Source organism: Chenopodium quinoa, unplaced genomic scaffold (genome assembly GCF_001683475.1).
Source record: "Chenopodium quinoa cultivar QQ74 unplaced genomic scaffold, ASM168347v1, whole genome shotgun sequence".
Lineage (NCBI taxonomy): Eukaryota > Viridiplantae > Streptophyta > Magnoliopsida > Caryophyllales > Amaranthaceae > Chenopodium > Chenopodium quinoa.
The window spans coordinates 12,654,526-12,678,221 of NW_018743292.1; the positions used below are offsets into that span (position 1 = coordinate 12,654,526).

The 23,696-nt window shown below is 34.8% G+C and overlaps 6 protein-coding genes across 6 annotated transcripts; 3 read left to right on the forward strand and 3 right to left on the reverse strand.

Moving 5' to 3' along the window:
- Positions 1 to 212: 212 nt before the first annotated feature.
- On the reverse strand, positions 213 to 4,489 carry LOC110737108 (argininosuccinate lyase, chloroplastic-like). Its single transcript, XM_021917479.1, has 7 exons — positions 3,996 to 4,489; positions 3,293 to 3,556; positions 2,695 to 2,811; positions 2,299 to 2,447; positions 1,263 to 1,554; positions 972 to 1,136; positions 213 to 719 (listed from the first exon to the last, which is right to left on the reverse strand). The coding sequence occupies exons 1-7, from the start codon at positions 4,359 to 4,361 to the stop codon at positions 450 to 452; spliced, it is 1,623 nt and encodes a 540-aa protein (XP_021773171.1). The 5' UTR covers positions 4,362 to 4,489; the 3' UTR covers positions 213 to 449.
- Positions 4,490 to 8,062: 3,573 nt separating this feature from the next.
- LOC110735977 (putative nuclease HARBI1) lies at positions 8,063 to 9,226 on the reverse strand. Its single transcript, XM_021916146.1, has one exon. It carries the CDS (start codon positions 9,224 to 9,226, stop codon positions 8,063 to 8,065), a length of 1,164 nt encoding a protein of 387 aa, XP_021771838.1.
- A 492-nt stretch (positions 9,227 to 9,718) lies between these two features.
- Positions 9,719 to 10,897, reverse strand: LOC110735979 (glutathione S-transferase T3-like). Its single transcript, XM_021916147.1, has one exon. It carries the CDS (start codon positions 10,895 to 10,897, stop codon positions 9,719 to 9,721), a length of 1,179 nt encoding a protein of 392 aa, XP_021771839.1.
- A 1,923-nt stretch (positions 10,898 to 12,820) lies between these two features.
- On the forward strand, positions 12,821 to 13,999 carry LOC110735980 (glutathione S-transferase T3-like). The gene has a single exon (XM_021916148.1). It carries the CDS (start codon positions 12,821 to 12,823, stop codon positions 13,997 to 13,999), a length of 1,179 nt encoding a protein of 392 aa, XP_021771840.1.
- A 365-nt stretch (positions 14,000 to 14,364) lies between these two features.
- Positions 14,365 to 15,655, forward strand: LOC110735981 (putative nuclease HARBI1). The gene has a single exon (XM_021916149.1). The coding sequence runs from the start codon at positions 14,381 to 14,383 to the stop codon at positions 15,653 to 15,655; it is 1,275 nt and encodes a 424-aa protein (XP_021771841.1). The 5' UTR covers positions 14,365 to 14,380.
- Positions 15,656 to 16,569: 914 nt separating this feature from the next.
- On the forward strand, positions 16,570 to 23,494 carry LOC110737110 (PITH domain-containing protein At3g04780-like). Its single transcript, XM_021917480.1, has 8 exons — positions 16,570 to 16,712; positions 16,837 to 16,923; positions 18,731 to 18,854; positions 19,700 to 19,748; positions 19,835 to 19,892; positions 19,999 to 20,045; positions 20,397 to 20,474; positions 22,980 to 23,494. Exons 1-8 carry the CDS (start codon positions 16,674 to 16,676, stop codon positions 23,029 to 23,031), a joined length of 534 nt encoding a protein of 177 aa, XP_021773172.1. The 5' UTR covers positions 16,570 to 16,673; the 3' UTR covers positions 23,032 to 23,494.
- The last annotated feature ends 202 nt before the right edge of the window (positions 23,495 to 23,696 follow it).

Below are 23,696 nucleotides of genomic sequence, written 5' to 3' on the forward strand. Positions count from 1 at the left end.
GTACACTCTAAATGGATCTTGTTTTGAAGTTTTATTCAAGTTTTTGTTTAGAAGTTTTATTCAATTTACATAGCTCAATTATATTTATAATGGTATACTGAAAACAAAACTATTCTCTTTTTCCCATACCTTAACTAAAAAAAAAAATTGACATTAAACTCTCACATCTTGACATCTTGTTGTAAAAAAAAAAAAAAAACCACATATTTCAGTTTATTTCAAAACTCTTTTTTTTCCTTAGCTAAAAACTCTCCCTTGATATAAAAATTAAATTTTCAACCTACAATAGCTTTCATCATTATTTTACTTTGCAGATATCTTGTGCATTAGCAAGGTACTTTCTAGTTTAAAATAATAAAGATACATTTTTGAAAATTAGAAAGGGCAAGTGAAGCATCCCAGACAAAAATAAAGGAGAAAATTTAAATTTCTGGACAATGCTAGAGCAATCACTGGTTGTTGTATGCACTCCTGTCTATCTCAAGCTGTGCGGCCCAAAAATCAAGCTGACTTGATACACATTCTGACCCTGTTGAACCATATGAACAGAATTTCTTGACAGAATTCTCCACGCCAAGGTAGTCATACACGTCCTCACTAAATGCAGGGCTAATACTCTTAAACTCGTCAAGGGTTAGGTCTTGAAGCTGGCAACCCTTAGAGACACACAATGCGACGGATCTTCCCACAATATCATGACCAGTTCTGAAGGGTACTCCCTATTGGAATATGTAGAATGAGAGGGATTAGAAAATGTGAGGGAAAGGAAACTAGGAAATTTAATAACAAGAGTGAAGTTGAATAGTGAACAGAAAAATACATTGCAGAAAATATGACCAGCAATATAGATATTTTACACAAGCTAATTGAAATAATATGGTTTAAAATAGGCTAACACAGTTAAGCAGAATAATGAAATGAGAGAAAATAACCAAAAAGAAATCATTCCTGAAATAATTGAAATTTCCCACCTTCTTTACAAGATAATCTGCAACTGTTGTGGCATCAAGATGGCCAGCGGGCAGAGATTTCTCAATTTTGTTTCTGTTGAAGGTAACATTTTGTGCAAACTCGGAACTTACTTCCAACATTCCTACAATTGTCTTCACACTGTCGAAGACAGGCTCCTTATCTTCCTGTTCGGATGACAAATGAGAAGCATTAGGTCAGAAGAGCCAAATGGGAAAGAAACAAAGAAAACCAGAAAAGTAGTCTCCAGATATAATCTTTCAGAATGTAAATTGAGGATAATCAGCTTGTACCTGTAGATCACGGTTATAAGAATGGGGAAGTCCCTTGCACAGTACAAGAAGAGTTACCAGATCACCTACAACTCGTGCAGATTTTCCACGAACAAGTTCCATGGGATCTGGGTTTTTCTTCTGAGGCATTATACTACTTCCAGTAGAAACTGAATCGTTAGGAGTCAAAAATCCAAACTCCTCGGAGGCCCATAACACCCACTCTTCACCAAGCCGGGAAAGATGAATGGCTGTGATAGAATTAGCTGAAAGGAACTCCAACACAAAGTCCCTATCTGAAACTGCATCAATGCTGTTTCACATAAGAAAACGAAAGTAGCCATTACAGAAATGCTTATACCAAATTGGTTTAGAGGTACAATCTATGGAGTCCCAATTCATAGTCATGGAAGAAATATACAAGAAATGCTTAATCTGCTTGAGGTATACAAGCAGCAAAACAGTGGCAACAAGCATCGTATATAACAGCCCCACACTAAACGTTTTTGTTAAAATAAAAAAATCTTAAAAACCAACAGCATGCAAATTATTTCAAGGAATTCCAAAAGCTCGGTTTTTCTATCATCTTGGGGAGTGAGCCTATACTCTCTATTCGAGTGACATTATAATCTAGCACACAATCGATTGCAAGACAAAAGAAACATAATGTAATTCAAGTATATTTACACTATTACAATGAAACCTTTTAACAGTCAAAAAGTTAGTTCATCCATACTATATTGATCATCACTCAAGTCATCATCTACTTTACTATATATATATATATATATATATATATATATATATATATATATATATATATATATATATATATATATATATATATATATATATATATATATTTTCATGAAGATTTACTAGAAAGAGTAGTCACATGGCAAATCGGAACAGAGGAATAAAACAATGCTGACCCAGTGATCCCTCAGCCTCAGGAGTCGGGTCTAGATAGAGCAAGATTTCATGTCAAGTAAATAAAATAAAATGCTGAGTAACTCGGACAATTTATGATTACTTGCTATCAAATTCTGAAAATTACCTGTTTCTCAAGGGAGCAGTGAATCCTAAAGCATCAGAAGTCATAAACCTATCAATTGGTAGGCCAGTGCCAGCCAATGCACACGCACCCAGAGGACAGAAATTCAACCTAGTTCTGCAATCTGTCAGTCGACCAGCATCACGTTCAAGCTACAGATGAAGACCAAGAAAACATGAATTAACTCTATTTGAGGTTGCACACTTGCACAGTTGCAGTTACCAGACGGAAGAAGGAAGTAACTTAGTGTGATATAGAGATACAATAACTAAATGAAAGGAACTGCATATAACAGTATCAATTAACAGTCTATCTCGTAAAATCTTAGGAAATTACATTAAGAAAGAACATCAGAGAATCTTCTTTACAGAAGCATAAAATTTAAATGTCAATGTAAACCTGTTCAACATAAGTTAAAAGAAGATGTTCCAATAATACAGGTTGTGCCCTCTGCAAGTGTGTGTAGCCAGGAACAATCAAGCCTTCATTCTTAAAGGCCAAGGTAACAAGTGAAACCTGCAGGTTATATCATAAGAAATTTTAGCTAAGCGAAAATTAGTGAGGATTTCTATGTAAGGTATTATATGCATTACAACAACAAAAAGACTTTGTGCAGATAGGCAAGCAGCAATGGAACAAGAACTTGGTGACAAGTTTTATGATTTATCACAATAATATAAAGACTTTGCGCAGATAGGCAAGCAGCAATGGAACAAGAACTTGGTGACAAAATAGTTAGAAATGTAGAAGAGGAAGTTGATCTATAAAATGTATAAACACAAGGCAGGGTGACGTATCAAGTTTCTGACCCTCAATATCATAGAGAATTTTTTAAATTCTGCAAGGAATATCAACAAGTAATATAAACAATGCATGCTGAGCTCTGCTAACATAGCAAACAGAACCTGGTAAACTGCAATGAAAATACAAGTGCAGCTGCTCATTTGAAGTTATATGATATTACTTGGGGAACTCAATTAGAGGGAAAGGCCATAACCTGAAGCTTTTTAATCTTCTTGATGATCTCATCAATAGCATCTCGACACCACAAACGAAAGTCAGTTGAAACTTGATCATTCCGGCTTCGTGCAGTGTGAAGCTTCTTCGCAGGTTCCCCAATAAGATCAGTAAGAGCCGCTTCAATGTTCATGTGAACATCTTCCCTATCACTCCTCCATACAAATTCACCCGCCTCTATACGCCTCTTTATCTCATCAAGCCCTTGGAGTATACTATCTCTATCTTCGACACTAATTAACCCCTATAAAAACATCAATAACTCCAGCAATCAGATCCTCATTTACTCTACTCACAATAACAAATCCAATCAAAAATCTTACTGCAATAACTCTTATCCTCAAATAACTAAGCAAAATCATCAACATTATGATAACATATTCCATTTTGCACAATGGGCATTCCATTATCACTTTAGCGAAACATGGATAAATAGAACAAAAATTCCAAACACGGTATAAAAGTTCCGACAGGTCTTGTATACAGAGCAGGTGTATAGTATCGTGTAGTATACAAAACACGCAAAATCACCACAAATCACATAATAGTCTACTACCCGCAATACATTGAGCTCATTACTCAAATAGATAGCTAATTCACATGCCAAAATTCATAATAACTAAACAAATACACAATAGATAGCTAAAAGAAATAAACCCTAAACAAGAAATGAATGTAAAGACCTGATGAGCAAGCATGGTAGCATGAGCACGACTACCCATAATATCATGCTTGTAAAGAGCTTTGTCGAAGGAAATTGATTCAGTAAACTTCTCAACAGCTTCAGTGACACTCTCTTCGAATCTACCACCCCACAATTTGACCTCTTTTTCTGGGTTTTTAAGGTCATTTTCAGAGGAACTCATTGTAGTTCCACAAGAAGTGCAACGAAGAAAAGGGAGGGATTTTTGGGAATTGGGTTTTCTGGGAATTTGAAGAAATGGGTTTGGATTGTGAGTTTGGTGAGATTGGGAAGTGTTTGAGTTAGTGGGTATTGAAGAGAAGATTGAAGTTTGGTGAAGAAGTGAGGAAGAAGAAGCAGCAGCCATTGATTGTTAAAAAGAGAATTTGATACTTTATGCAGTGGGATACTGGGGTTCTGCTTAGTGGTGTAGGCGGCGATTATAGCAACGATGGATTTGATGAATGGAGTTTGGTTGTTTCTTAATTGTCAATGATTTTTGTATGCAAGCAGGGTGTTAAAACCACGTTCAACTCGACCTGATTCGAAACTTACTCGAAAAATATCCGATTTAAATTTGGATTCGCTTGAATATGACTCAACTTTAAAAATGACCCGACCCGACCTCATCAGACCCAATCTGATCATCCAAATTGACACCTCTAGCAAGCATCAAGCATACTTGGTAATTCAAAATTAATAGACTCTAACTAATTTATATTGTGTTACTATATATGCTGAATTAAGAATATAATTATATAATTATTCTTATTTTGATCCAAGAGTAATTATTCTTTTCTCCATGTAACCTTGTGTTTTACATGTTTTTCTTATATAACCATGACTTTTATAATATTGCATAAGGATTGAGGTGGCCATAAACTTGCAAAAACTCATTAAATTAGATGAAAAAGATAACACTATTAATAATTTTCAAATAAAAACGGTTAAAATAAATAGAAAAGAAGAAAAAACACTCTTTAGGTAAATGTTAGGTTTAAAATTGAGTTTTTAACTTGTAAAGAAGAAGGTGGTGGTGGGAGACTATATTGCTTGGATCCACTATTAATGGAGAGAGAGTGTGTTCAAGTAGTGAGATTTTGAAGAAAAAAAATTGAAAATTTTATGGAGTTACCTTATATATATATATATATATATATATATATATATATATATATATATATATATATATATATATATATATATATATATATATATATATATATATATATATCAATTTTATGGAGTTACCTTATTCATCCAATTTAGATGTTTTGCAAATTTAGGATAACCTCAGGATGTAGGGTAAAAGATAGGGTTACATATAAAATTCATATAAAACACAAGGTTATATGGTATAATTTTCCTACAAAATTTAATGTAAGTTTTAGTTTCATCTCAATTAGGGATGACAATTGTTCTTAACCCAACTCATACTTGGCAGCTTGGGTCCAATTATCTATAGGTCGGCTTTAAGTTTTAGTCTAACAATTTAAAAAACCAAGATCCAACCTGTTGACCGCACATATATTTTTGGGTTGAAACATTACTTAAAGCTTTTTTAATTTTATACTCTACTTTTGAAGACTTGTTATATACTTTATAAAAAATGAAAGTTGATGTAGGCATCTTTGTGACTTTTTTGGTTCTAAACGAGCCATAAAGGCAATACAATAACATGTAGGGGGCATGGGATTTAAACCCCTCACCCACCCTAGAAACCCCTAACCGCCCCCTCCCCCCACCCCAAAAAAAAAAAAAAAAAAAAAAAAAAAAAAAAAAAACCTTAGCTGCTAGGGTTTCGGGATAGGGGAGGGGCGGTTGGTGGTTTTCAGGGGTGGGGGAGGGGTTTTCTAGGGAGAAGGGAGGGGGGAGTTTGGGGGGGAGGAAGGATGGGTGGTTCAGGGGAAGGGGGAGGGCGGCGGGACAATGAGGGAGTGGGGCTGGACTTGGCTGCCGATGGGGTAGAAGGCGAGGAGGGCATTGGGCTGGTGGGGAAGTGGGGTGACTTTTTTTTTTAAATGATTATTCCTAAAATAATATATATCTATCTAGTTTCGAAGCAAATTAACATGCCACATGATACCCTCCCAATTTCTTTATTGTTTAATATTTCATGTCATTACACATTAAAAAAAATTTAGAAACATGATTTATATAAGAATCGAACTCTTGATCTCAAGGTTAATTAATATATAGAAACATAATATACAAAAAATCAATAAAAGTGTTTTTTTTTTTTTTTTTGAATAGTTTGATTGAATCATGAATGTCATGCACAAATGCACAATTGTTATAAGTATGAGATTTAAATCATGAATATCATTCACAATTATTGTAATACAGGTAATAACCAGGGCATTAAAAACTAGTTCAAATGTTAAAAATTTAATTAAACTTTGTTACTAATTTATGGTTGACTAATATCAATAATTCATAAATACAAAAAATAAAAACTAAAGAGCTTAAAAGGGTGATACGTGGCACATATTCTATTTTAGGAACGCTTTTCCCTTACCTTTTTAAAAGTATAACTTAACGCTTATGAATAGTGTTGAGGCAATTATGCCCCTTCAAATGTTTATTTACATATTTACCTTTATATTATATTTGTTACTTTATTTTTATGATTAGTGTTAAGACAATTATGTCCCTTAAAATATTTATTTGCATAGTTATCCTTAAATATACATTTTTTATTTTTCTAAATAGTGTTGAGACAATTATGTCCCTTAATATGTTTATTTACTTATTTGCCCTCATTATTGTTATTGCCTTTTTTTTTTAATTCTTAAGAATAATGTGCGAATATTTGTATGTTAAAAATACTTGTTTACGAATTTTCTCTTATCAATATGGGCGCAACCACTATAGTTGTGACATAAGGCAAAACCAAAAAAGCTCCCCAAGTATGATTACCTATGGTGCACGTGTTAACCATTTTTTTACAATTGACCTGAGGAAAGGATAAAAAATATAAAAGATAATTTCCCGAAATTGTTTTAAAAAGAAAAATACGAAGTGATAATTTCCTAAAATTGTTTGAAAAAAAAAAAATAGCGTAGTTAAGCCAATTTGGTACTCCTTAGAGCACTCCCAGCAGTGAGGAGAAAAGCCCTCACGAGTAAAAATAAGACCACTATCAGCAGTGAGGAAAAAAAAAACCTCTCAATCTCTCTCTACCCACTTTCTCACTCCTCCCATACAATTTCTCTCATCAAATGTTTTTTTCACTACATCAATGAGGAGAAAAAAAAACCTCTCATCACTTTTTCCTCCACTATTTACTATACCCCACCATAATACACATCATCTTTTTATTTTATCTTTATTTTGAAATAATGTTTATACTACATATTTAATTTTCCAATACAATTAAAATATGTGAAAATAATTTATTTTTTAATTACATTTAAAAATAATTTAATAAAAATGTATAATTTAATAACAATTTATAAGTTTTATATTTACTTTTCAATTACGTTTAAAAATAATATAATAAAAATTTATAATTTTTATATTTATTTTTCAATTACGTTTCAATTATAACTTAATAAGATTGTTATTTATTTGTCAATTACGTTTTAATTATAATTAATAATTTTTTTTATTTTTCAATTACGTTTTATTTATAATTTAACATTTGAATTAGTAGCACATTTTTGTAATGAACACATTAAATAGTCACATGGGAACTTCAATAACGGTAATACAAACACATGGGATGTTAAATAACGGTACAAGTACGAACTAGATAAAAGTGGTTCTACTAAAATAAAATACAAACACGAGTATTAAAACATAAATAACGATACGGTTACAAATAACAAACTAAAAAATTATTTATTCAACCGCATTATGACGAAAGTTCTGCCATATGTGCTCCACTAAATCTTGTTTCAGAGATGAATGAATTTCTCTATCACGAAGGGAAATCCTTCTCTCCAAATACGTGTTGAAATCAATGTTGGGTGGTCGCCCGACGTTGAATTCAAATGGCTCGTTGTTAAACACCGTGGCACTTGTGCTCGGGTCTGCCCGCCTCACCGTACGTTGTGGTCGATCTTCTTAGTAGTATCGTCTCAAAACATCTGCACGTGCGTAGTTGTGTCGTTCATCCTCGACGATCATGTTGTGCATTATTATACAGGCTTTCATAATATCACAGAGAATATCTTCGTCGTATGCAAGTGCTGGTTGTCGTAGTATAGCGAACCTAGCTTGTAAAACTCCGAAAGCCCGTTCGACGTCTTTCCGAACTGCTGCTTGTTGATCAGCAAACAACTTGTCTTTTCTAACATGAGGATGTGTTATACCCTGTATAAAAGTTGGCCATCTCGGGTAAATCCCATCGGCCAAGTAGTAGCCCAACTCATATTGATGTCCATTAACCGTAAAATTTATGGGTGGTGCATGACCTTGTAAAACATCATCAAATACCGGTGAACGGTAAAGGACATTCAAATCGTTACATGACCCAGGCATTCCAAAGAACGCATGCCAAATCCATAGATCCTGATCAGCAACAGCTTCAAGAATGAGAGTTGCACTCTTGCTACGACCAGCATATTGTGCCTTCCAAGCAGTAGGACAATTCTTCCACTCCCAATGCATGCAGTCTATACTACCAATCATCCCCGGAAAACCACGCAGATCATTTTGATGAAGGATTCTCCTTAAATCTTCATCTGTAGGTTTTCGTAGATATTCACTTTCAAATTGTGAAATAACCCCTTGACAGAAATGTTGCAATGCCTGCCTAGAGGTTGTTTGGCCGAGACGTAAATATTCATCCACAGCGTCTGCGGCTACGCCATACGCTAACATTCTTATTGCAGCGGTGCATTTCTGCAACGGTGATAAACCAAGCTTCCCAGCTGCATTTCGACGTTGCTGGAAGAATTGATCCCCCTCAACCACTTTGCTCATAATGCGGCAGAACAATGACCGTTGCATACGGAATCTACGTCGGAATTGGTTGTCGTTATACACTGGATTATTCGCGAAATAATAGTTGTATAGTTGCACATGCCCTTTTTCTCTTTCCCTATCCCTTTTGGGCTCCGTTGATAGTTCAGTTTCATTATTTAGTGGAGGTTCTTGTGGTTGGTCTGGAGGAAGTAATCTATGAGGTAGGTGATTTGCTACATACTCATCAACTAAGCAATCAAATTCATGATTTTTGGAGAAATCATCAGAAGAGGAGCTTGAGGTGGAAGAAATGAAAGACATTTTTATTTTGGTTAGGTAGTTGGTGTGTTTGGGATTGTTTCCGTTTATAATAACACAGGTATATATAGAAAATGTGAAAGTCATTATTGGATGGTAGTGGTAAGTTTGCATGTGAGTTAAAGTGGAATTGAAATTGCATGTGACTCGAGGTGACAATTCAATGCATTATTTTAGCATGTGATTGTGCAGTGTTATTGATGTTTGAGCAGAGGTGACAATTCAGTGCATTACTTTAGCATGTGATTGTGCAGTGTTATTGATGTTTGAGCAGAGGTGACATGTGACGCGTGTCAGATTGTATCTTTATCAGATATCAGCTTTATCAATTTCAAATTACTAAGAAAACATGTGAATTAACTGAATATTAATAATAAATTTAACATTACATAAACATAAATTTAACATAAACTAAATAAACACTAGTACATTAAATTAACTGAATAAAACATAAAGTTAACATTAACTAAATAAAACATAAGCCAAATCTCCAAGTCACACGTGCCTTTTACCATATAGCATTGCACGTAATTCCTCCTTGTAGGCCTCTTCATCGGGAGTTAGATCAGTACCCTTTGAAAGTAGATCTTGCAGCATTTCATAGTTCAGCCTTCTCTCTTGTATGTCAACTTGTTTTTGTTGAATTTCGACTTGTTTTTGTTTCCTCCTCTCCCTTTCCATGTCAAAATCCAACTTCTTCAACCGTATTTGTGCCTCTGTTTCCCTACAGGCATTATTCTGCTTCATTTGCTCACCAATGGTTGAAGAATCAGAAGCCACTTCTTTTCCCTTATTACGCTTGGCCTTTGCCTTTTTAACACCATCGGGTCGAGGAAGACCTCCAGAACAGAAACCCGTGGATGGTGTATCACCTTCCTCTACGGTTCTACATCGCTTATCACTGCCACTACTATCATCTTCGACGGCATCACCTACAGCTAATCTTTCCTCTCTTGACAACGCCCACCTAAGTTTTGTCCTCCACTTTGGGTCATTTTTAACCATTTCCCAACCATGGTGACAATTAAAATTATGTTGAGTAGGCTTGGAGGAAGCATAGAATAACTTACTGGCGTTATTAATTCGATCTGCTTCGTTGTAGCCACTTCCTGTAACCCTTCCTGCTTCGTCATAGCAGCTACTCCATTGTATTAAATCAGCTGCCATCCTTCTCCAACGACTTTCCAAACTCCTCAAAGGTCTTGGTGGTAGAATGTGAGGTTTCTCAGCCTGCGCTTCATCATATGCCGCTGAAATTTTTCTCCAAAGCACAGATGCTTTTTGGTTTGTACCAATAATTGCATCTTCACTGAATTGCAGATACAAACCAATAAGAGTTTCATCCTCCGCAACAGACCACATTCGACTCCCTTTTGTAAGTGGTTGGTTTTGATTGACAGACACTCTTGGAGGAGGTGGAGGGTATTGTGGAGTATCTGGAACACTTTCTTCCATTTCATCTTCATATTGAGAATTGCTCCCTTGATAAACAGGAGGTGAATGTGGTGGTGGAAATTGAGGAGGTGTTTGTTGTGGTGGAAATTGAGGAGGTGTTTGTTGCGGTGGATATTGAGTAGCTATTCGTTGAAGGAAGGTTTGAAATCGAGGGTTAGTGACAAAATCATCACCCAAATCAGAAAAATAATTAGAAAAATCTGGTTTGTTAGGATCCATTAGCAAAATAATAATAATAATAATAATAATAATAATGATAATAATAATAATAATAATAATAATAATAATAATAATAATAATAACAACAACAACAATAATAATACTACTACTTTTTTTTGACAATATAATAATACGATTTTTTTCAAGGATTAATAAATTTAACAGAAATAATAATAAAGAAATTATTAATAATAATAATAATAATAATAATAATTATAAGAATACCAATAAAACTACTACTTTTTTTAAATTAACACTACTACTGCTACTACTAGTAATAATAATAATTATTATAATAATAATAAAAATAATAATAATAATAATACTAAATAATAACTGAGGTTTTTTTTTTTTTTTACGAATAATAATAATAATAAAAATGATGAAAATAACTCAAAGAAATTGGGAAAAGAAGGAAATTTGTAGTATTTATAGGTTTTTTGAAAGTATATCAAAATATATCAAAATGCATGTCTATTTATAGAGAAAAAAAAAATCTATCCGTTGGTGAATTTTGTTTTTTTTTTTTTTTTATAATTAACAACGGTTATATTTACCTTACAAAAATATAACCGTTGTAATAAAAGCAAAAAAATCTGATTGGTTGGAAGGATAAAGCCTGACGCGTGTCGCATCCCCATTGGCTGGGTCTGACGCGCGTCAGGCCAGCTGCCCCCTCTTTTTTTTTCTCTTTTTGCCCCTCAAAACGGCGTCGTTTCGCCCTTCTTTAAGGCAAAACGACGTTGTTTTGCAAGCCAGAAGGGAAAAAAAAGGGAAAGACGCGTGTACGAGTGGGGCCCACTTGTTACTGTTCACGAGTATTTCCCCTCAACTCTTGTGCGTTTTCCGTAGCTCTCAACGGTGAGGGTTTTTTCCCTCACTAACGTAATGCTCGGGTATTTTTTTTACACCCTTATTTTTACTCGTGAGGGCTTTTCTCCTCACTGCTGGGAGTGCTCTAAGGGTGTAAAAAAAATACCCGAGCATTACGTTAGTGAGGGAAAAAACCCTCACCGTTGAGAGCTATGGAAAACGCACAAGAGTTGAGGGGAAATACTCGTGAACAGTAACAAGTGGGCCCCACTCGTACACGCGTCTTTCCCTTTTTTTTCCCTTCTGGCTTGCAAAACGACGTCTTTTTGCCTTAAAGAAGGGCGAAACGACGCCGTTTTGAGGGGCAAAAAGGGAAAAAAAAAAGGGGGCAGCTGGCCTGACGCGCGTCAGACCCAGCCAATGGGGATGCGACACGCGTCAGGCTTTATCCTTCCAACCAATCAGATTTTTTTGCTTTTATTACAACGGTTATATTTTTGTAAGGTAAATATAACTGTTGTAATTATAAAAAAAAAAAAAAAACAAAATTCACCAACGGATAGATTTTTTTTTTTCTCTATAAATAGACATGCATTTTGATATATTTTGATATACTTTCAAAAAACCTATAAATACTACAAATTTCCTTCTTTTCCCAATTTCTTTGAGTTATTTTCATCATTTTTATTATTATTATTATTCGTAAAAAAAAAACCTCAGTTATTATTTAGTATTATTATTATTATTATTTTTATTATTATTATAATAATTATTATTATTACTAGTAGTAGTAGTAGTAGTGTTAATTTAAAAAAAGTAGTAGTTTTATTGGTATTCTTATAATTATTATTATTATTATTATTATTATTATTATTATTATTATTATTATTATTAATAATAATTTCTTTATTATTATTTCTGTTAAATTTATTAATCCTTGAAAAAAATCGTATTATTATATTGTCAAAAAAAAGTAGTAGTATTATTATTGTTGTTGTTGTTATTATTATTATTATTATTATTATTATTATTATTATTATTATTATTATTATTATTATTATTATTATTATTATTATTATTATTATTATTATTATTATTATTATTTTGCTAATGGATCCTAACAAACCAGATTTTTCTAATTATTTTTCTGATTTGGGTGATGATTTTGTCACTAACCCTCGATTTCAAACCTTCCTTCAACGAATAGCTACTCAATATCCACCGCAACAAACACCTCCTCAATTTCCACCACAACAAACACCTCCTCAATTTCCACCACCACATTCACCTCCTGTTTATCAAGGGAGCAATTCTCAATATGAAGATGAAATGGAAGAAAGTGTTCCAGATACTCCACAATACCCTCCACCTCCTCCAAGAGTGTCTGTCAATCAAAACCAACCACTTACAAAAGGGAGTCGAATGTGGTCTGTTGCGGAGGATGAAACTCTTATTGGTTTGTATCTGCAATTCAGTGAAGATGCAATTATTGGTACAAACCAAAAAGCATCTGTGCTTTGGAGAAAAATTTCAGCGGCATATGATGAAGCGCAGGCTGAGAAACCTCACATTCTACCACCAAGACCTTTGAGGAGTTTGGAAAGTCGTTGGAGAAGGATGGCAGCTGATTTAATACAATGGAGTAGCTGCTATGACGAAGCAGGAAGGGTTACAGGAAGTGGCTACAACGAAGCAGATCGAATTAATAACGCCAGTAAGTTATTCTATGCTTCCTCCAAGCCTACTCAACATAATTTTAATTGTCACCATGGTTGGGAAATGGTTAAAAATGACCCAAAGTGGAGGACAAAACTTAGGTGGGCGTTGTCAAGAGAGGAAAGATTAGCTGTAGGTGATGCCGTCGAAGATGATAGTAGTGGCAGTGATAAGCGATGTAGAACCGTAGAGGAAGGTGATACACCATCCACGGGTTTCTGTTCTGGAGGTCTTCCTCGACCCGATGGTGTTAAAAAGGCAAAGGCCAAGCGTAATAAGGGAAAAGAAGTGGCTTCTGATTCTTCAACCATTGGTGAGCAAATGAAGCAGAATAATGCCTGTAGGGAAACAGAGGCACAAATACGGTTGAAGAAGTTGGATTTTGACATGGAAAGGGAGAGGAGGAAACAAAAACAAGTCGAAATTCAACAAAAACAAGTTGACATACAAGAGAGAAGGCTGAACTATGAAATGCTGCAAGATCTACTTTCAAAGGGTACTGATCTAACTCCCGATGAAGAGGCCTACAAGGAGGAATTACGTGCAATGCTATATGGTAAAAGGCACGTGTGACTTGGAGATTTGGCTTATGTTTTATTTAGTTAATGTTAACTTTATGTTTTATTCAGTTAATTTAATGTACTAGTGTTTATTTAGTTTATGTTAAATTTATGTTTATGTAATGTTAAATTTATTATTAATATTCAGTTAATTCACATGTTTTCTTAGTAATTTGAAATTGATAAAGCTGATATCTGATAAAGATACAATCTGACACGCGTCACATGTCACCTCTGCTCAAACATCAATAACACTGCACAATCACATGCTAAAGTAATGCACTGAATTGTCACCTCTGCTCAAACATCAATAACACTGCACAATCACATGCTAAAATAATGCATTGAATTGTCACCTCGAGTCACATGCAATTTCAATTCCACTTTAACTCACATGCAAACTTACCACTACCATCCAATAATGACTTTCACATTTTCTATATATACCTGTGTTATTATAAACGGAAACAATCCCAAACACACCAACTACCTAACCAAAATAAAAATGTCTTTCATTTCTTCCACCTCAAGCTCCTCTTCTGATGATTTCTCCAAAAATCATGAATTTGATTGCTTAGTTGATGAGTATGTAGCAAATCACCTACCTCATAGATTACTTCCTCCAGACCAACCACAAGAACCTCCACTAAATAATGAAACTGAACTATCAACGGAGCCCAAAAGGGATAGGGAAAGAGAAAAAGGGCATGTGCAACTATACAACTATTATTTCGCGAATAATCCAGTGTATAACGACAACCAATTCCGACGTAGATTCCGTATGCAACGGTCATTGTTCTGCCGCATTATGAGCAAAGTGGTTGAGGGGGATCAATTCTTCCAGCAACGTCGAAATGCAGCTGGGAAGCTTGGTTTATCACCGTTGCAGAAATGCACCGCTGCAATAAGAATGTTAGCGTATGGCGTAGCCGCAGACGCTGTGGATGAATATTTACGTCTCGGCCAAACAACCTCTAGGCAGGCATTGCAACATTTCTGTCAAGGGGTTATTTCACAATTTGAAAGTGAATATCTACGAAAACCTACAGATGAAGATTTAAGGAGAATCCTTCATCAAAATGATCTGCGTGGTTTTCCGGGGATGATTGGTAGTATAGACTGCATGCATTGGGAGTGGAAGAATTGTCCTACTGCTTGGAAGGCACAATATGCTGGTCGTAGCAAGAGTGCAACTCTCATTCTTGAAGCTGTTGCTGATCAGGATCTATGGATTTGGCATGCGTTCTTTGGAATGCCTGGGTCATGTAACGATTTGAATGTCCTTTACCGTTCACCGGTATTTGATGATGTTTTACAAGGTCATGCACCACCCATAAATTTTACGGTTAATGGACATCAATATGAGTTGGGCTACTACTTGGCCGATGGGATTTACCCGAGATGGCCAACTTTTATACAGGGTATAACACATCCTCATGTTAGAAAAGACAAGTTGTTTGCTGATCAACAAGCAGCAGTTCGGAAAGACGTCGAACGGGCTTTCGGAGTTTTACAAGCTAGGTTCGCTATACTACGACAACCAGCACTTGCATACGACGAAGATATTCTCTGTGATATTATGAAAGCCTGTATAATAATGCACAACATGATCGTCGAGGATGAACGACACAACTACGCACGTGCAGATGTTTTGAGACGATACTACTAAGAAGATCGACCACAACGTACGGTGAGGCGGGCAGACCCGAGCACAAGTGCCACGGTGTTTAACAACGAGCCATTTGAATTCAACGTCGGGCGACCACCCAACATTGATTTCAACACGTATTTGGAGAGAAGGATTTCCCTTCGTGATAGAGAAATTCATTCATCTCTGAAACAAGATTTAGTGGAGCACATATGGCAGAACTTTCGTCATAATGCGGTTGAATAAATAATTTTTTAGTTTGTTATTTGTAACCGTATCGTTATTTATGTTTTAATACTCGTGTTTGTATTTTATTTTAGTAGAACCACTTTTATCTAGTTCGTACTTGTACCGTTATTTAACATCCCATGTGTTTGTATTACCGTTATTGAAGTTCCCATGTGACTATTTAATGTGTTCATTACAAAAATGTGCTACTAATTCAAATGTTAAATTATAAATAAAACGTAATTGAAAAATAAAAAAAATTATTAATTATAATTAAAACGTAATTGACAAATAAATAACAATCTTATTAAGTTATAATTGAAACGTAATTGAAAAATAAATATAAAAATTATAAATTTTTATTATATTATTTTTAAACGTAATTGAAAAGTAAATATAAAACTTATAAATTGTTATTAAATTATACATTTTTATTAAATTATTTTTAAATGTAATTAAAAAATAAATTATTTTCACATATTTTAATTGTATTGGAAAATTAAATATGTAGTATAAACATTATTTCAAAATAAAGATAAAATAAAAAGATGATGTGTATTATGGTGGGGTATAGTAAATAGTGGAGGAAAAAGTGATGAGAGGTTTTTTTTTCTCCTCATTGATGTAGTGAAAAAAACATTTGATGAGAGAAATTGTATGGGAGGAGTGAGAAAGTGGGTAGAGAGAGATTGAGAGGTTTTTTTTTTCCTCACTGCTGATAGTGGTCTTATAACAGACAGAAAGCTGCACTTCCACTGCATTATTATTCTCTTCTTCCTCCCCAACTCTCTCTCTCCTCCCCTTGTCCGCCATGGCTGCCGAATCCGCCTCTGCTATTCAGCGAAGCCAAGTATCTCTCTTTCTTCAACTCCTATTCATCTTTCCAATCGCCTGTTAATCTCTTTTCTTTTTGATTCTGCAATTATTCGCTATTTTATTTTTCAATTGAAATTAATTTTGGTTTTTGTTCGAAGGTGGATTTATTGGAACACATCGATTGGAGAGGTATTGAATGTCTCAATCAAAGTGGCACTCACACTGTTGCCAATGCCCTCAAACAGGTTCGTCTCTCTATCAATTCTTTGAATTTTTTGAATTTTTTTTGCAATTTGAAGTAATTTGTGACTGTTTGTGATTGAAACTACATATTTGAAAATTAGGGTTTTTCTTTTTGTAAGTTTTGATTGATTAGTTTATGATACTGTGGAATTCAATCTGGTTGATGCTTCTTTTGCTAACTGTGTTTATTTGAATTTGATTATTTGTTCTGGGTTGATTGAATGTATCATCAATTTATTCCAATTCGTTACGAATATTTTCCTGTATATATAAGAGGATGCATGAATTGCTAGAAATATCCTTCGCTTGTGGTAGGGAAATTGAGAAGGATTTATATACGATAGGGATGTGTACGATAATTTGACAAGGGGGGAGGATTTGATTCCGGGACTAATTGTTCTCGGTCTTGGCGACTGGTTGGAGTGGTACTCAATTGTCTAAATTGAAACATTAATAGGAAGTGCAAAACAGTCATGGTGTGCAAAGTGATGGATCTAAGATTTTTAATTAGATGTAACACTAGTCCGTTCAAGAAAATCAATTAAAACCGTATTGAGTAACTAGGATCTCGTATTGTCTAAATTTGAGAAATTAATAGGAAGTATTTATCCATCATTGTGTGAATAACAACATTTTGCCCCCCCCACCCCCCAAATGCCCTTCAATTTGGTTTGGAATGTATCCGGCTCACGTTCTTGCACCTACAGGCTACACATGTCAGAGTTTTTTTTTTTTTTTTTTTTTTTTTTTTTTTTTTTTTTATTTTGTATAACGACCCTGCTCTTGGATGATTTTATCACTGGAATGGTGGATCTTCCCTCACAATTGTACTGTTTGTGTATGAAAGTAAAAACATATTTGGAATTCATACAAACTACTACATATTATGAAAGCTATCTTAAAGGGAATGGACTAATGTGATACTCTGATATATGCTAATGGCTCAATATGACAAGTACTAGAAAACAACTCAGACTGATGGGCTAAAATGTTTGCATGTCTATTTATAATGTACGAAGTACATGCAAAACTTTTCTAAAATCAAGTATAGGTTTTATAGATGCTGCATACTGACACCCATGTCAGCTTTAGGATATTATTTCTGTGTCTGAAATTAAGAGTGAGTAACACTTGGATATGGTATTGTATTTGTCACCTGCGTTCAAGAAAAATAGCTCTTAAAAAGGTGGAAAACTTGCCTTGTGCCCTTGGCTCCCTTATCCAATAGATGTTCCTTGGGCTCTTTATTTTACCTCAATTACCCGTGTTAGATCCTCGATACTTGGATATATTCGGTGGACACATAGGCACCTCACTTTGGGTGAAAATCACAAAAATGTTTCACAAAATAGTCGAGTCAGACACTTGGACACGTAGTCATGTAACATAATTCTTATCCATCGCAAGCCTGATAAAATGAAAATCCTAATTCATTATTCTCAAAGAATTTACCTTATACACCTTGGAAACCTAATAATTGTTGCAGCTTATTCATTGTAAGAGGTGAGAAACCCTAATATGACATCGTAAGAAATCCTTGATTTTGTTTGGAATAACCAGAGACTTAGCAACAAGCCTAATATGACTTGAGTAAAAAATTTTGCACTCTTCTTTACAGGCAAAGATGGGATACTAGGGAATTTGTACTCTTCTGTTTGACAGTGAATATTTTAACAATATTATTTAATGGGATTTGAAGAATTAAAATGCAGTTTTTTTTTTTTTTTTTTCATCAATCTGATTGATATTAACTTTGAGTTCAACTATTGTATGATTTGCTGTTTTAATGTTCTGCTGTTAATGAACCAGGGTTACCGTGAAGATGATGGGTTGAATCTAGAGAGTGATGCTGATGAGCAGCTTTTGATCTACATTCCATTTACACAAGTCATTAAGCTGCATTCTATTGTCATCAAAGGACCAGAGGAAGAAGGTGAATATTATAATATCACCTCTGACCCATAACCCAATCTCTTGACAAATCAAACAATAAATAGAAAAATTAAATAATTACATGTCATGGAAAAAAAAGATCTGTTTTTTGTTTTATTATTTTATTTTTGTTATTATTTTTTTTGAGCATATGCTTATATGGAGTAGTAGCTGTCAATTTTACTGGTTTGTGATATTGGTACTTTTCTTTTGATTACTCATGCTGAATCACACTGTGTAAACTTTTTTCGTGCACAAGTGCATGTCCTGATAACTGATTATATTGGTCTGTGCTTTGTTTCTTGATGTATTTATTTGGTGTTTCATCTCTTTTTTTCCGTGGATGGGGTAGTATTGCTGTGGTTATAATAAGGCATATGTTTTCATGTTACATGCGAAATTCAGTTTTTGATTTGCTGGTTAAGGATGTCGTTGATCAAGTCATGATTTTATCCAATCCATCATTCCATCTTTTGAAATTGTTTTCTACTATCTTTTCCCTTCAAGTAATAAAATTTCATGGGAAACCCATTTGAGTTCATTTGGGATTAGATGTAGTTTTGTAAGTAGATATAATAAGCAACTACGCATGGAGCAATGCATTGATGCATATGTTATCTTCTGCCTACATTTGGGGGTAGCAGCTCAAACAAATCATGTCATACTGAAAATTGATGAACTGTGAACACTTCTTTGTTTGATGATGGAAAAGGTTTTCATACCTATAATTTTCACATTTTCTTGGTTTCAGTGGACAGTAAATGCGTCATCTTAATTTTGCATTCCCCTCACCCCCCTGCAATTTTAGTAGGTTGTCAAAATTCTGAAGAGAGTTTTCATTTTCAGGTCCTAAAACTGTCAAACTTTACTCAAACAAAGAAAATATGGGGTTTAGGTATGTTTTCATGGTCACATGCTTTCTCTTGATTTGATAAGTTCTAGGTATTTCTGGATCTGACCTCTGGATAATATTAATGGCAGTAATGTCAATGACTATCCTCCAAGTGATACAGTTGAACTTTCAGCTGAAAATATAAAGGTAACTGATCAATGCTCCCTGTTTTCTGTCATCAACTTTATTAAAAGATTTAACTCCATCTTAATACCAGTTATGTTTACAATGTGTACTACATTGTCCATTGCAGGGAAAGCCCGTAGTATTGAAGTATGTCAAGTTCCAAAATGTTCGCAGGTATGCTTTATTGCTGAAAGGCCTGAAATAGCTTTTCTCATTACCTCTCCTGTTTCCTTAGAATTGCAACAGTTTCACATGTTTTGCTAACAAAAGTATGTTATTATGTTAAATGCTCGATTCGTGTCAATGTCGTTTACCTTAGTATCAAATTTATTTATTTATTTTTATTTTTTTTTTTTTTATTTTTTTTTTGTAATATTTACTAATAGATATATAGGAAATCAATAATCAAAGTTGTAAATGGACAAACGTGAGAGTCAAATTGCTACAAATTTAAGGAAATGGAGAAAGTACATTATCTCGACAATCTTTTGTTTTCTAATTATTTTTGTTGGGATGTATGGACAGCTTAACAATTTTCATTGAAGATAATCAGTCTGGATCGGAGGTGACCAAGGTTCAGAAGATCGCTCTGTACGGAACAACGTAAGTTCATCATTGTTGTGATTAAATCTCGTCTTTCTTTGTGATTATCTGTTATTGATTACATTGCTCCAGTCTTGTCATTTTGTTTGCTGTTTCAATCGTGTGTGTGTGTGTGAGTAACTGTTGCGTGTCAGAGGGTGGTGGTGGTGGTGGTTGCGTCTCAGTTGCGCTTTATCAAAATCACTTTGCCTAGACCACTAAAAACACATGACCCATAATGTCCTGCACCTTGGCACCTTGGTGGGTGGATGGATGGGTGGGGTTATCAGAAAACTTTAGAAAGGTGCCTTGTGAGCTTCGTTGAAAGTAGTTCTCACCACTTCTAATTTATCCAAGAAAGGAAGAAACGAGTCTGGTTAGAAATGAACCGTCTTTCTGTTAGGCATGAAGCCTCAATTTTTTCAAAAAATTAAGGTTGTAGATCAATGTTAGACTTATATATATAAGAAAAAGAGATATGTTGTTAGTATGATTCTTTGATGACTTTACTTGAGATGGGTAGCCACAAGTGACAAGCTAACTTGAATCCTGGAGTTTCATAATGCACGCAGCTGCACAATCATGATCTATGATAAACAACGAGCTAAATTTGTTCTTTCTAGAGGGATGGGATTGGTAAATTAGGTCATGGTTTCACTTCCATGAGTTCATTCAGCTGAAATGATGTTGATAGAGAACAAATTCTGTTAAGACAGCTCAAAACTTCAAGTGCTTTTGCTTTGAAAGGCCTATTTATATACTTTCATTTCGGACAATGAGCATCTAGACATTATATGACCACAAATTTCTTAGTTTGCTCGTACAGACTAAAATTTCCATTTCTTATTTTTTTTTTTATTATTATTTTTATTTAAATTTTTTAACTAGCAACAATTAGTTCATGTGGGTTTTAATGCAAGAGGTTTGAGGAGATCCAAATGCTCTTTAGAGGAGTGTCTTTGTGAATCTTCTTTCTCCCTACAATTGCCTGATGTGCCACCAAAATTGAGTCTCTACTCTCTATTGGCCACTTGAAGTAATAGGTTAGTAGTGATGGGTTTGTGGAAATTGCCTATGCTTCAGCTCCTGAGTACATTTGATCTGTAGGTCATCATTTGCAGGCTTGGACAGGACATGGTTCAGGCTGAGCCTCATTTGTGTCCAACTAGAATTATAGGACACTGGCAGTGCTTCCCTTACCTGCGGGCCTAGATGGCCTCTTACGCTTTTCCCACTAGTATCAGCCATTTGAGTGGCTGTACTCTGTTACATTCAATATAGGCTGTTCTTGCTATAAAGCCGCTGATGTATCTGACTAAATGTGATCTTATGTTTAGTTGGACATAACTAGCTCTGAATATACACCAATATCTGGAAATTTATAAGGGGCTTAAAAACCCCTAATCTTTTTAGGTTCCCTTTACCTGTGTGCAAGGCCCTTTGATCTGTAAATTTCTTAAAATGTCCTGATGGACCTTCCTGACTCTGAGACTCTACCTTAGTCAGGACTCAGGGGTTTTGATCCTTGGTTTGATACTTTGGTTTATCTATTTTTCTGTGGTGATTTGCAACAAACCTGTAGTATATACAATTGTCTCAGCAAAGCCTTGTTCGCTACACCTGTCATTTGGCTTTTCCCTTTAGCACAAAGTATTGTCTTCTGCCTGTTGGTTCAATTTTGTAATTTTGTATTATGGTGTATTTGTTAAGAAGGTAGTTGTATCTTCTGTAACTTGAGGAGACATGTCAAGACTGTAAAAGGCTTGTGTTAGAAGTAACTCTCTGGTGATAATTGAGGGCAGGATTTAAAATACAATTGTGTAATTGGCAACTCGAGGCCTTGGGTTGAGCTTTAGAGCATAGCTGCATAGATCTTTTTGTTGGCCAGTTCTATACTTCTATTAAATCTCAAAAATTAGCACGGTGTAGATTTAGCTGCATATCTCTTGTGAGTGCACATGGTACTTTGAGGCTGTTACAGTGTTACTTTTGTCTAAGAATCTGGATGGTGCTGCTTTAAGCGGAAAAAAAAACTCTGATATGGCTACATCCCTGGACTAATTGACTTCATGATAGGAGGCTAGCTACTTCTAGTCATGAATTTCTTGATCACATGGCAGTTGAGCTTAGGTTTAAGAGCCTAAAGTGGTATGTGAATTAATGATTCCTACATCCGGCAGAAACTAAGTGCAGAGTAGGATATTCTAGTTTTTTAGAAGACTTCTGACTTCTGTTCCTCTGGATCTTCATGAACTTAATTTTTTTTCCCCATCCCCTATTATACTCTCGTTTTCCTTGGCATATATGATGATGGATACTATCATTTACATCAGTTGGTGCCATATTACCAGACGCTTTTTTCAAGGTGTTAGTTTACTAGTGGACACAGTGGAGTTAATGTGCATATGTTCACGAATGTCATTGGCTTATATCTTTATGTTGCATCATTGATGTCAGTATTTGACATGACATGTCAAGTGTTTTGATTGCAAGTGCTTCAATAAACTAAGTGATTGTTCAATGCAGGGTTGAGACAACAGATATGAAGGGTTTGAAGAAGATTGAGGACCAGCATTAATCAGCTATAAAAATATATTGGAGCTGGGATATAATTGAACAATTGACCCGAGTATTTTAACCTTCCAGTCTTATTCGGTTTTTCAATATTGGATTACACTAGCCATGTATTGGCTGTTTATGACGATTTATACCCCAAAGTTGTGACATCTTGTGTGGAAGTGTCCAGGATGTGCTGCCCTTCATAGCTCTTTAATGTGCCATTTTTCACCTTCTAGTCTGGTCTATAGACTGGACAGGTACAGGCTGTTTTAGTGCGTACCAACCCACATCATGTGTCGTGGTCAATGGTTTGATGTTAAGCGGAGTTTGGGTTCACAAACTGGTCCCAGACTGGATCTTGGATGGCTTTATTATGTACTCGTAGTTTTCATTTCGTTTTCTTGTTTGTTAATTTTTCCTCATCAGGCCTCCATCACTCTCGTGGTTTCGAAAGATTATAAATTAGCTGGGCATAAACCGAAGTTGGTCTAACTTATAGAAGTATTACCATTCAAGTCAACAAAACAGAACACGGCAAGAAAGCAAAGATAAACAAATTAAAATGATTGTGAAGAATCTGAGATTAGTTTAGTTTGGGATGGTTCATGTTTGGGTGTAGACAAGCATTGAGCCTCTATATTGGTCCTTTAACAACCAGGCAGTTGAACGATCAATTCTATCAGT

Coding starts and splice junctions, on each gene's coding strand:
- LOC110735980 (XM_021916148.1), top strand. CDS start 12,821: ATGGATCCTAACAAACCAGATTTTTCTAATTATTTTTCTGATTTGGGT.
- LOC110735977 (XM_021916146.1), bottom strand. CDS start 9,226: ATGTCTTTCATTTCTTCCACCTCAAGCTCCTCTTCTGATGATTTCTCC.
- LOC110735979 (XM_021916147.1), bottom strand. CDS start 10,897: ATGGATCCTAACAAACCAGATTTTTCTAATTATTTTTCTGATTTGGGT.
- LOC110735981 (XM_021916149.1), top strand. CDS start 14,381: ATGCAAACTTACCACTACCATCCAATAATGACTTTCACATTTTCTATA.
- LOC110737108 (XM_021917479.1), bottom strand. CDS start 4,361: ATGGCTGCTGCTTCTTCTTCCTCACTTCTTCACCAAACTTCAATCTTC. Junction 2,448..2,694: donor TTTTAACTTATGTTGAACAG/GTTTACATTGAC, acceptor CTTCATCTGTAG/CTTGAACGTGATGCTGGTCG. Junction 1,555..2,298: donor ACTGCTCCCTTGAGAAACAG/GTAATTTTCAGA, acceptor TATGTGAAACAG/CATTGATGCAGTTTCAGATA.
- LOC110737110 (XM_021917480.1), top strand. CDS start 16,674: ATGGCTGCCGAATCCGCCTCTGCTATTCAGCGAAGCCAA. Junction 16,924..18,730: donor TTGCCAATGCCCTCAAACAG/GTTCGTCTCTCT, acceptor TTAATGAACCAG/GGTTACCGTGAAGATGATGG. Junction 19,893..19,998: donor TTTCAGCTGAAAATATAAAG/GTAACTGATCAA, acceptor TGTCCATTGCAG/GGAAAGCCCGTAGTATTGAA.